Source organism: Dendrobium catenatum, unplaced genomic scaffold (genome assembly GCF_001605985.2).
Source record: "Dendrobium catenatum unplaced genomic scaffold, ASM160598v2 fragScaff_scaffold_864, whole genome shotgun sequence".
Taxonomy (NCBI): domain Eukaryota; kingdom Viridiplantae; phylum Streptophyta; class Magnoliopsida; order Asparagales; family Orchidaceae; genus Dendrobium; species Dendrobium catenatum.
Window position 1 is genome coordinate 614,700 of NW_021319326.1, and position 12,245 is coordinate 626,944.

General features: G+C 34.6%; 2 protein-coding genes across 5 annotated transcripts; both read right to left on the reverse strand.

Moving 5' to 3' along the window:
- Window positions 1-1,676: 1,676 nt before the first annotated feature.
- Window positions 1,677-4,030, reverse strand: LOC110096331 (putative GEM-like protein 8). Its single transcript, XM_028697085.1, has 4 exons — window positions 3,925-4,030; window positions 3,757-3,837; window positions 1,964-2,121; window positions 1,677-1,868 (listed from the first exon to the last, which is right to left on the reverse strand). Exons 1-4 carry the CDS (start codon window positions 4,028-4,030, stop codon window positions 1,677-1,679), a joined length of 537 nt encoding a protein of 178 aa, XP_028552918.1.
- Window positions 3,984-11,515, reverse strand: LOC110096333 (GEM-like protein 7). 4 transcript variants are annotated; one of them, XM_028697082.1, is made up of 6 exons: window positions 11,243-11,515; window positions 10,932-11,171; window positions 10,766-10,846; window positions 10,354-10,628; window positions 10,239-10,266; window positions 3,984-4,141 (listed from the first exon to the last, which is right to left on the reverse strand). In XM_028697082.1, exons 2-6 carry the CDS (start codon window positions 11,056-11,058, stop codon window positions 4,125-4,127), a joined length of 528 nt encoding a protein of 175 aa, XP_028552915.1. In that variant the 5' UTR covers window positions 11,059-11,171; window positions 11,243-11,515; the 3' UTR covers window positions 3,984-4,124. The 4 variants fall into 4 exon arrangements, with proteins under 4 accessions (XP_028552915.1, XP_020677879.1, XP_020677878.1 ...); XM_020822220.2 differs by lacking the exon at window positions 3,984-4,141 and having other exon boundaries at window positions 9,838-10,266; window positions 11,253-11,514; XM_020822219.2 differs by lacking the exon at window positions 3,984-4,141 and having other exon boundaries at window positions 9,838-10,266; window positions 11,243-11,513.
- Between the last annotated feature and the right edge of the window lie 730 nt (window positions 11,516-12,245).

The window sequence follows — 12,245 nt, forward strand, 5'->3', positions numbered from 1 at the left end:
CTTATGATTCTGATGTGTCATTGCTGAAGTTATTTGACAAATGCTTCTACGCCTCATTTGGTTGTTTAAAGATCCGTTATTTGATTGAGTGAAGCCAGAATCAATATTCTATATGTGTTACTAAGTTTTTTATTTGATACAATTTTTTTATTATTTTATGAAGCAATTTTTTAGAACAAAATATTTTTTAATTTACAATTTTTTACTAAAATATTATTTTATAAAACAATAAGGGAGTTGTTTGAAATGAAGTCTAAGATTTCGTTTGGGACGGTTTTTTAGTATAAAAATTTTAATTTTTAAATTAAAAATTTGTTTTAAAAAGTAATAAAAAAATTGTGTCAAATGAAGCCTAAATATAAGCCAAAATGAATCGGTTAACTGCAATAAGGTGGAAGTCTTATTTGGCTGCTTGAAGCTAAAAACACGTGTAAAATGAAGAATTTAATGGATCCATCTCTTGGTTGGCATCACTTAGGATTCGTTTGAGACAGCTTTCTTATTACTTCTTAAAGTAATTTTTCAAATTAAAAAGTTGCTTTAAAGCTGTCCTAAATGAAGCCTAAGTTTTAATTTAAGATAGTTTTTTATTATTTTATAAAGCAGTTTTTTAGTACAAAATATTTTTGAATTTAAAATTTTTTTACTAAAAAATTATATTATAAAACAAAAAGAAAATTATTCCAAACCAAGCTCAAATCAAAAGCCAAAATGAACCGGTTAACTGCAATCATTTAGAAGTCTAATTTGGCTGCTTGAAGCTAAAAACACGTGTAAAATGAAGAATTTAATGGATCCATCTCTTGGTTGGCTGTTGTTAGAAAATTAAATTTTTTTTGTAACTCTACAAACACTTTTTAAATACTCAAAAAATAAAACAAAAATTAATGTAATGAGTGAAAATTGAATTATATTTTAAAATAATACATTCTATTATATTCACAAGCAAACAAAATTATGACATATAACTATTATATTGTTGAAGACCTTAAAAAAGAGTAAGAAAACTATCCTAAATAAAGTTTAACATCACATAACTATTACATTGTTGAAGACCTTAACTGACTGGGAGCACTTCCGTATGAGCGTTTTTTCACCAATTTTACACTATTAGAAGCTACAACAAAACATAGGCATCTTATTTGATAAAATTTTTGAAAATTTTCCTTCTAAAAATTGCGTTCGGAACAGAATTTTGAAGTTGATTCATAAAGCAGATTTCATATAGCATTTTATAAACCTCTTTTAAATTGTTTGAAAAAATAACTTTCTGATCACAATTTCTCAACCTTTTTCTTTCATTGATTCATATAGTACTTTCTCAGCTTCTCAACCCTTCCATGAACAGGAGAAACCTAACGAAATCAAGCCTTAAACTCCAACCAAGCAGACTTCCAAGTTTATAATTCCGTTCAATGAAATCACTCAGTTAAAAAGAAAAAAAAAGAAAAAAAAACTAAAAAATTAGGAAAACAGGCAAATATTTCTTTTAGACGATTCCTGTAGTACTACCATAAAGCTGTACAGATAGGGATAGGAACTCAAAACTTAATGATGGTAAAAAGATGCTGCTGTAAGTAATGAGCAATCTCATCACCAGTAACAAGAACAAGATGTTTTTAATCTCACTTCACTATTTTCCTCTGCATATTTTCCAATCTTAGTCTTCATACTATTCACTTCAGATAGCTCATTTGTGATTCTGATATTGCTTGCTTCAAATTCTTAAATGATCTTTGATAACAAACAAAACCCATAAACCAAAACTCGAAAGCATCAGTAGTTTCAATCTGAATATACTTCTGATTTGGCTTGTTAGAATTTTCACTTGGATTTGCACCTTTTATTCTTCTCAGTGGAATCAATACCTGCACAAAGTTTAATAGAATAGTCAGTAAACAATATAGAAACATTTAACTGAAGAATGCTTTGCTGAAATGAAGGAGAGAAAAAAAAAAAAAACCTTGCAAGGAATCTTGGCAACATATCCTTTAGGAGATCTGACGAGCAGAGATCGGTCACTAATGAAAGCAATTTTTTCTGTTGAAATGAAGAGGAGTCCTGGAATGGGACCAGCTGTTGTTGAAAGATGGCACTGGAATGCCTGAATCAGCTTTTCACCTTCAGCAATGGAGAAACTTTTCTTAAATACCCTCTCAGTTCCTCCAGCTTGAAGAATCCTTGTACCCACTTTAACTTCCCTTTAACGGTTTTAGAGACTCCTGGTCCCAAGCTTGCTTAAAATTTTTGCGGTGCTACGAAGTTAGATTTATGAAAAATATTTGTACTCTTAAGCATTCGATAATGTATAAGGTATAAAAAAACTTTAGAAGAAGTTTTTCTTATTAGAATTTGTAAGCATATCATCATCATTTTCGCAATCATTAACCTACTTGTTGGGGAGAGATAAGGAGTAACACATCTTAATGAAGAAACAAGCAAAAAAGTAAAAGCAGCGGAAAAATAAAAGACACCAAGATTTAACGCAGAAAAATTCCAAATAGGAAAAAAAAACTACGGAGCTACACAACATCAAGAAATTCACTATGAAAATTGAAAGAAATAAGTACAGATCACTAAATACACTCAAAATACAAGAGATTGAAAGCCAAGTAAAATAACCTCAAGGGATGCAATCATTCAGAGAAATAAGAAAGAAAGCCATCCAATCCATCCGAGGCACTCAAGCCTTTGTGTTGTACCGTTGCAACACTGTATCTATACCATTATGACACTCTGCTATCTTTCTTGTACCAAGGCAAGCACAACGTCGGCGCCGGGGGGGGGGGGGGTTTGGATACCCGGGGGGGGGGGGGGGCTTGGATACGCAATGCTGGGGGGCGCTCGGGTACGCAACGCCGGGGCGTTGTAGGAAAAAAATTAGAAATTTTAGTGGGTAAACCCTTCGCACCCCCAGCGAACACGACAAGTTTTAAGGTCCGAGACAACAGAATAACCAGATTGATTAACACAATTAGATTCCACACATAACACTACTCCAAACTATTTGTGATGAATTTGTGAGTATATATATTCTTTATTTGTTTGTGATGAGTGCTGCATGCTTGCATGAGAAGTTAAACTCATTGTATGCAAATATTTTGCATGATTTTTATGTAGATTATTAATGGTTTTTCTCCTCTTTCAAAATCTTTGACTGTAATTTTGAATTCTCTTCTTTTTTTGAACATTTTCTATCCTTCATTAATCTTGTTCTAACTTTCTAAAAATTCATTCGGTTTTGTATATTTGGAGGACAATATTTTATATTTATTTATTTTTGTGTGTGAAAAATGAAATGATTACAATTGAGAGAATTGGAGTGGGTTTGAGGAGCTTAAAAAAGAAATGATGGATCTAGTAAATTTTGTTATTTTTTAAATATGTTTTCAACCAAATGAGCTTTAAATATACCTTTTATTGTCTTGTCTTCAATTGATGCACTCTCGCCATTCTTTGCTATAATTATTCCTCAATCAAAATTTTCTAATTTTTTTTACGCATCCATCTTAGCATTATCACTTCAATCACATTAAACTAAACTATTCATGAATTTTTCATATCTAAGCTGCCTATCTAATTGCAGATAGATTAAATTTATCTTTTAAGCTTCATATTTCGTTTGGAACGGCTTTTAATTTTTAAACTAAAAAATTGCTTTAAGAAACAGTAAGAAAGCCGTCCCAAACAAAATCTTAATGATGTTCTTTCAACTCCTAAATATGTTTCAAAGTCTAAAATTCATTTGCTAATTACCATGATCTCCGATGCCCTGTGCAAGATTATCAGCTTTTCTTCTAAACTTGTTCATCAGATCAATGATGGACTCCAATCTCTCTGCACATTTTCGAGGGAAAAAAAAGAACTTTAAGTTAAACTTCCATAAACTTTCTACAAAATCAAAATGAGATATTTAATCATTACTTTGCTTCAGATGAGCAGTGCCGTATTCTGCAGGCCGACTGTATGCAACAATTGGCTCAAGAATAACAGGATAACCAATGACTGAGCCCTGGCTTTGATTCTTCATTCTGGATTACAGCTTCTCCTCCCTCTCCTGTTTCAAGTACTTCAGATTTCTAAGGTGTTCTCTGTGCCCCCCAAATCCATTGGGGGATTCCAATTTATAGAATGAAGAAACCTGCACAAAAAAGTTGTCATTGTTTAAGGAATCTGAGCGGTTAAGCAATCGAAAAGATGAAAATAGTTTTCAAAGGACTTTGTGGTTTTCCAAATCAGCATTACATGCTTCAAAGCCATGAACAGCTTATCAGGAATAAAGGCTTATGTAAAGATATGATAAATGAATACTTCTCAGTGCCTCGAAAAGCTCATTTCATCATAACAAATATAAATTTGGGGAGTTCAATTAGGGCTGTCAAAATCGGGTCACGGGTCGGGTTCGGGTCCAATCAGAAACTGACTCAGCACTGCTCGACCTGCCCCAAACCCGACCGATTTTTTTTGCAAACTGGTCGGTTTTTCGGACCAGATGTTTGCTCCTTGGACGACGTTTTCTTCCCGTCGGATCGGAAGTTACAACATTTTGATTAGCCGAAGCAACAACATAAGTTTGCTTGCTGCCTCGCTAGCTCCTTCGTTGCTGCTCGACTTCGCTATTCGCTCCTTGAACGACGCTCTTTTCCCGTCGGATTGGAAGTTACAACATTTTGATCGAAAGCGCCGAAGAAATGATGGGAGTTTGCTCGCTACCTCGCCAGCTCCTTTGTTGTTGTTTGACTTCGCTCCTTGGACGATGTTCTCTTCCCGTCGAATCGGAAGTTACAACATTTTGATTGGAAGCAACGCTGGAGTTCGCTCGTTGTGAAGGTTGCTGTTGTACAACTTCGCTCATTGGATGACATTCCCTTCAGGTCAGATTATAAGTTACAACATTTTGATCGGAAGCAACAACGGGAGTTCACTCGCTGTGAAGAACTTTCTCTGTTTCATGCACTTCTTCAGCCAAATCTCATAAATATGCCGATCCGGGTTAAAACCGGGTCATTCTTAAGTTTCCGGATTAGCTATGAAATATAAATATATTTTTATAGTTTTCTAAGTTTATCATATTTCTATAAACCATCTATTAGTTATGAAATTATAAATTTGGAAAATATTTATTAATTAATAAAAAGCTCACTACGCTAAAAATTACACAATTTTACAAAAATATAAATAATTTGCATATTTCTGATAACAAAAGATTTTACATATTAAAAAAAAAAAGCAAAATCTCATGAAGTGAAAGTTGACCTTCCTATATGTGGCATGATCAATGCAAGCTAAGGATACGATGATCGACTATGGTTGGCATACAAGAGATCACTTAGAACGAAGATCCGAGTATCTTGTTCGTGATGAAATGATTCAAATTTTGTTCGATTGTAAAACGGACTGCATCAATGCATTAAGATATTGAATTTACCAAAGAGGAGTTGTTTATACTTGACTCGATCTCAATTGAGCAAAGATTTAAAACCAATTGTTGGCGAGTGCGACGCCGCACAAAAATGCCCAAATGGCTTATGATCTCTGAACAAAATGCACTGATGTAATCAAGGCATTGAGTTTACCTAAGGGGACAAGACCCCTCACAATCTATTTGAATAGAAGCAATCAAAATTGACGGTCTACAGACGTGATGTTACCCGAACGATATATGTTCGCGAAAAGATTTAATCATTGTGTTCAAAATGTCCAAATCATGTAGAAAAGACTGCAATATTGTCTAGACCATTGTACAATGTAAAAAGATAAAATTCTCATGAATTTCAAGTTGACACTATACAAAATGACCCAAATGACATTTCGATCACTAAACATACAACGCCGATGTGATAAGAACATCGAATTTACCTTAGGGGGGGCTCCTTACAATTGAATTGAGCTAAGGTGATCAAAATCGATGGACTACATATGGAGCGTTGTGCTACATTGCCCAAAAACCGTATGTTTACAAAACAAATATTGCCATTGTGTCCGGAACGTTAAAATCATATTGAAATAGCTTGAATTTTTGCACAAGCAAACAAGCAAAATCAACATGTCTTTTGAGGTTGTGCACGTAAATTGATATGCTTGATAAACAAGGGAATTAATTCACATTTCTTTTGCCTGTTATATTTTAATTTAAATTAAATTTCTTAAAAAAAAATTTCTTTAAAATTTAAAATTATATCTACCATGACCAAATCCTCTGCCAAATGCTGTAAGTTCGGCTCTATACTTACCCTTGCCGTCCTGTAAGTTCGGCCCACTTGCTGAACTCCCTTAGCCATTAGCCCATCAGCTCATATCAACCTCACAAACAACTCCTCCCTAAGCAGCTACCAACAGCCTCTTAAGCCACACCACTAACAACCCACTTCATTTCCTTCATAACCAGCCAAACTCAACCCAAATAACCTACAAACACCTCCTCCCCTTCACATCCTGAGTACCCAATTCAGCCTTCTCCACTTATCTTGCCAGCACATTTTTTCCAAAAGACAACAACATTTCTTCCCTGCCACTTCCAGTAAAAATCCATGTCACATTATCTTGCATACACCTACAACCCACTACACTTTACACTACCTACTAGACAAATCCCACTTCAAGAACCCAACTCTCCACTCTCCTTCTATTCTCCCAAAACAGAGATCCCAACTCTCCACTCTCTTCCCTCTCTCTCTCTCTCTCTCTCTCTCTCTCTCTCTCTCTCTCTCTATTATTATTATTATTAGTAAAAGAGAGTGAAAGCAAAAACTAAAAATAAAAAAGATTAAGGCTTCGTTTGGGATGGCTTTTTTATTGCTTTTTAAAACGGAGTTTTAGTACAAATTTTTTTATTTTTGTATTAAAACTCTGTTTTAGAAAGCAGAAAAAAAGCCGTCCCAAACGAAGCCTAAATAAGGAAAAGAGAGATTTGAGTGTGTTTTTTGGCCCCTCATCATTTCGCCTCGGTGCCACCGCCGCTTGTCGTGCAATGATATAACGCTCGCTAAACTCAAAAACTCAAATCCCATTGTCGACTCTTGTGATGCAATGAGTTTACCTCATATAGTCATATGTAAGCTTTTTTTAACATGATGGGAGGAAGCTCGGTGCGACACTTGTGATAAATCGGGTAAGCCTTGTGTGTGCTTTTCTTAGCATGACGGGGTAAAATTAAGTACTCGTGCTTTCATGCCGACGAAGAAATTTGCGAGCATCCATGCAAATATTCTAAAGACACAAACATTCCTTTCTTAGCGTGGTGGGCTGGCTTATACTCCAAAAAATTTCTCCTAAACGGGAGAGACCCCTGGAGGCTACCTAATTTTTTAGTAAATAGGAAAACTGACTTAAACAAATATAGAAGGGACCAAACCTAAATGAATCATTGAAATGAAAGACCAATAAAATAAAAATTGTAAAATAATGGTAGAACTCGATGCAAATTAAACGTAAAAGAAAGCGTGGGAAATTTGTAATGGAAGTGGCTGCTCACTAATAGGCGACTACGGACTTCTAATGAACAAATAATTTTCTTATGAAAATGAGCTACTTGTAATGTACACAATAGTTTGCCTATGAGCAATAACAGTGAATTTGTAATGCACAACAATCCACCTATGGGCAACATCAGATAACTTGTAATGCTCCCATCAGTCAGCCTAGAGGCACGAGCAGGGAACTTGCAGTAGAATTATTCACCTATGGGCATTTACAAAGGGGCATCTAATGCATACTAATTTGCTAAGGGGTAAGGAACACTAGACTTGGAATGAACACAGAAGCCCGCTCATGAGCAAAGATAAGAGACTTGTAATGAATACAGTCTGCCTATGAATAATATCAATCAACTTACCAAGAACACATATACCGTCTGCGAGTATGAATGGAAGATTCTTGATGCACAAAGCAGTCTGTTTGCGGGTGAAGATGAGAAACATGCAAAGAACACTACAATTCATGTGTGAGAAGAGCTAGAAATTTGTAGTGTATACAATGATTAACCCACAAGCAAGAATAAGGGGTCATACCAAATGAATCAGCCCGCCTACATGAAAAAATAGAGTAGCAATGTATATTATAATTCACCTATGAGCAGTAGTAAGGAATTCATAGTGCCCACAATAATTATTCTATGGGCATGGACAAGGAGCTCGTATCAAACAAAGCATACAATCTATAAATAATATTAGGGAACTTCTAAGGAACACTACAATTCACCTGTGAGTAGGAGCAATAAGAATTCGTAGTGCACACGATTAGCCAAGGGGGCTCGTATCAAACATATAAGCTTGCCTATGGATGACAATAAGGAATTCGTAGTGAATAATGTAGCTTAGTTTCAAGCAAGAGCATGATCTCCTAACATTTATTTAATAAAAATATCTTACAAGCTGCGTTAATTGATATGATAATTTAAAGGAGATAAGATAAGCTAAATAACATCTCTCTAATGAACTACAATTGAAATCTAATATGCTTTCTCATGCCACTGAATCCACAATGAACAAAAAGCATTTCTTGAATTTTAAATGAAATCTTACACACTTTCCAATAATCACTTACACAAAAGGTATGCTTGGATACTTTAAAATCCCCTCATGCATAAAAATATAATTTCCTAAATTTAAACGCGACTCATCAAAAAGCATGCATGTTAATTCAAAAGAAGATTTTTATTCCCCGCATGTGCTCCAACAAACGTGATAAATTTGTAAACACAATTTTTTTAGAATGCTGCGTTGGGATTAAAAACTCGCTAATGTTAAATCCTATTTTAAAACTAAATATCTGCATGCATGTGCTCCAACCACTTTATTAAGCTCCTAAACCTAAGGTTTGAGAATGTTGCGGGGGGTCAAATATTCAAGTTTTAACGTGAATTAACAAATAAATGCCTAATCAGAAATCTACCAAGATTTTTAATTTTAAAGTCCACATTAGGCCTTCAAAGGCTCTTTAAATGAAACTTATCATAAATATATAAGATCTCTGTTTTAGCGTTTACATTATCATCGATTATTGAACCCAATCCTCTGTTAGTGGGCGAATAGTGTTGACAATGTTCAAATAACCAATTATTTGATGTCTCCCTGATGATGGTCATATTGAAAGTTAACCTCAATTGGAGGGGACTCTACTTTCTAAATGCCTCCAATCCTTTTAACAAATACGACTTTTTTAAAATGACTTCAATGTCACCTTGATGATGACCGTGTTGAAAGCTAATATCAATTGAAGGGGCTAATTTTTAAATCTTATCTAAACTCCAAAGCTCTACATCTATTAAGAATATTAATGTTTAAAATTAAAATTAATTATCTAAAACTTAAATAAAAATTCATCTACCCTTCGCAACCATTTGACGAGGGTGATGAACTCAAGGATAACTCAGCTCACAAAGAGCAATGTCCGGTCGAGAATATCATTCAAATTTATTCTCAAATTTTATTCTTAGCTTGGCCATATGGCTCTACGTGATATAATTATGATTGGTTCTCTAATAAGTGGTTTGACCAGACGGATCCACAAATAACCTATGGCTTGGTCCGGATGGCTCCATGTGGTAAGTGATTATGACCGTGACCCTTTGTCCTAGTGGCTAGCTTGGTTGAGCGACTCCGCTGTATTAAGATCATGGCTCTAAAACTCACATTTATAGAGCCCACAATGAAATCTCACATTAAGCCGGATAATAAGTAAATTTGCACAGACATTTGCTTTAAACACTCATGTTATTAGTCAAGTAATCTTACTTCAAGTGATGATAATTTAATTTAAATACCCATCCTTTCTTCATGCAACTTCAAGCTTATAATTGCATGCAATTAAACGATTCATTTAAGGGAAAAAAGAAGATTTAAACGAAGGAAAACAAACATTTCACTAGGAAAATTCCTTTCAATACTACTACGACGAAGCTGTACAAATAGAGATGATAACTCAAAACTTGAAGGATGGCAACAAGATGACCGCTCTAAATAATGAGGAATCTCATCGCCAGTAACAAGATTTTTTTTTATTTTTTATTTTTTATTTTTTATCTCACTTCTCTATTTTCATGTACATAAATCCTAATCTTAATCTTCATCCTTTTAACTTCAAAATGCCCATTTGTGATTCTGATGTTGCTAGCTTCAAAATCTTAAACGATCTTTGATAACAAACAAATCCCATGAACCAAAACTCAAAATCATCAGTAGTTTCAATCTGAATATACTTATGATTTGGCTTGTTAGAATTTTCACTTGGATTTACACCTTTTATCCTTCTCAGTGGAATCAGTACCTGAAAAAAAAATTAACAGAATTGTCAATAAAAATACAGAAACGTTTAATTCAAGAATACTCTGCTGAAATGAAGAAAAGAAGTAACCTTGTAAGGAATCCTGGCAACATTTCCTTTAGGTGATCTGAACACCAGAGATCGGTCACTAAGGAAAGCAATCTTCTCTGTTGAAATGAAGAGGAGTCCTGGAATGGGACCAGCCGTTGTTGAAAGATGGCACTGGAATGCCTTAACCAGCTTTTCACCCTCAACAACTGCAAAACTTTTTCTGAATACCCGCTCAATTCCTCCTGCTTGAAGAATCCTCGTGCCCAACTTTAACTTCCCTTTCACAGTTTCAGAGACTCCTGGTCCCAAGCTTACTGAAAATTTTTACATGCCATGAAGTTAGATTTTTGCAAAATATTTGTACTCTTTAAGCACGGGATAATGTATAAAGTATGAAAAAAATCTATTTCGGTTTGGCTTTATGAAAGTGTAGAATTCATAGGTTAATTACCATGATCTCTGATGCCTTGCGCAAGATTATCAGCTTTTCTTCTGAACTTGTTCATCAGGTCAATGATGGACTCCAATCTCTCTGCAAATTTTTAAGCCAAAAAAGAATAATCAATTATAAATACATTAACTTGCTACAAAATCAAACTGAGAAATTTGATCCTTACTTTGCTTGAGATGAGATGTGCCGTATTGTATAGGACTGTATGCAACAATTGGCTCATTAATGGAAGGTTTTCCCGTCACAGATCTAATAGGAAAACCTATGACTGAACCCTGGCTTTGATTCTTCATTCTGAATAACAGATTCTCCTCACTTCCTCTCCTGCTTCAAGTTCTTGAGATTCCTAAGGCGTGCTCTTTGCTCCAAAATCCATTGGGGGATGCAATTTATAGAATGAAGAAATCTGAAAAAAACAGTTGTCAGTGTTCAAAGAATCTGGGCGGTTGAGCAACCAAAAAGATGGAATTAGTTTACAAAGGACTACGTGGTTTTCTGAATCAGCATTGCTTCAAAGTCTTCATCAGCTTGTCACGAATAAAGGCTCATGTAAAGAGATAAGAAAAAGAATACTTCCCAGTGCCTCTAAAAGATCCTTTGATCATAAATAGTATAAATTTTGGAGGTTCAATCAACCGTAACAGTTTTTTTATCAAAAATTCTTTGAGTTTAATGGTATTTTGAATAGCAATCTTAACTAGTATTTATCAAACAGTCACTCACATTATTCAATAATAAATAAAAAACAACGGTAAAATGAGAGGCTACATCAGTTTAGCAACATACATTATCTTACAAGATAAGCTTAAGTTATTTATAAAGCTGAAATGGTCAATTATGGTGGGCCATTTTGTTTGAGAGATGTTGCTGACTTGGTCCCATCTGATGTGTATCAATTGATTCCTACCTCTCTTTGATGTGGAAGTGGGACACCTTTGCTCTTCTTTCTTCTCCTTCTTTTTCTCGTCCTTTAAAATTAGTGCAAACATTAGCAACAGTGAGAATTACACTCAGAAACAAGTCAGCATTTTGATATGCTTTCCAAAATTAGCAAACTAACTTATGCAAAGCACCTTAAATATTTTCATTGTTTCACTCAAGAAGCTTAACATATACCTCAAAATGTATTTCATGTATGGATATTAAGTTACTGCATAACAAATCAGCTAACTCATCCACAAGCTTTACTAGAAACCTTAAACCTTGCTCACCATGTAATTTTCATGAATGATATTAAGGCTTCATTTGGGACGGCTTTCTTACTGCTTCTTTAAGCAGCTTTCTAGTTTAATTCTTGTACTAAAAAGTTACTTTAAGAAGTAGTAAGAAAGCCGTCCCAAATGAAGCCTAAGTCGTGTCATGCACCACAAGCCTATTCAACCATGTGCATGGACTATTGAACCTTATTTGACTATGATGGAAGCCTAATTGGCTATAAAAATAAACAAATTTGAACATTAATCTACTCATTTGGTTAGAT

What these genes read in the sequence shown, in the direction of transcription:
- LOC110096331 (XM_028697085.1), bottom strand. Translation starts at nt 4,030, where the DNA reads ATGAAGAATCAAAGCCAGGGCTCAGTCATTGGTTATCCTGTTATTCTT. An exon ending in CACTGCTCATCTGAAGCAAA is followed by an intron (nt 3,838 to 3,924) that starts GTAATGATTAAA and finishes GAAAATGTGCAG; the next exon opens with AGAGATTGGAGTCCATCATT. An exon ending in TTGCCAAGATTCCTTGCAAG is followed by an intron (nt 1,869 to 1,963) that starts GTTTTTTTTTTT and finishes AACTTTGTGCAG; the next exon opens with GTATTGATTCCACTGAGAAG.
- LOC110096333 (XM_020822220.2), bottom strand. Translation starts at nt 11,058, where the DNA reads ATGAAGAATCAAAGCCAGGGTTCAGTCATAGGTTTTCCTATTAGATCT. An exon ending in GCAAGGCATCAGAGATCATG is followed by an intron (nt 10,629 to 10,765) that starts GTAATTAACCTA and finishes AAAAATTTTCAG; the next exon opens with TAAGCTTGGGACCAGGAGTC. An exon ending in TTGCCAGGATTCCTTACAAG is followed by an intron (nt 10,267 to 10,353) that starts GTTACTTCTTTT and finishes TTTTTTTTTCAG; the next exon opens with GTACTGATTCCACTGAGAAG.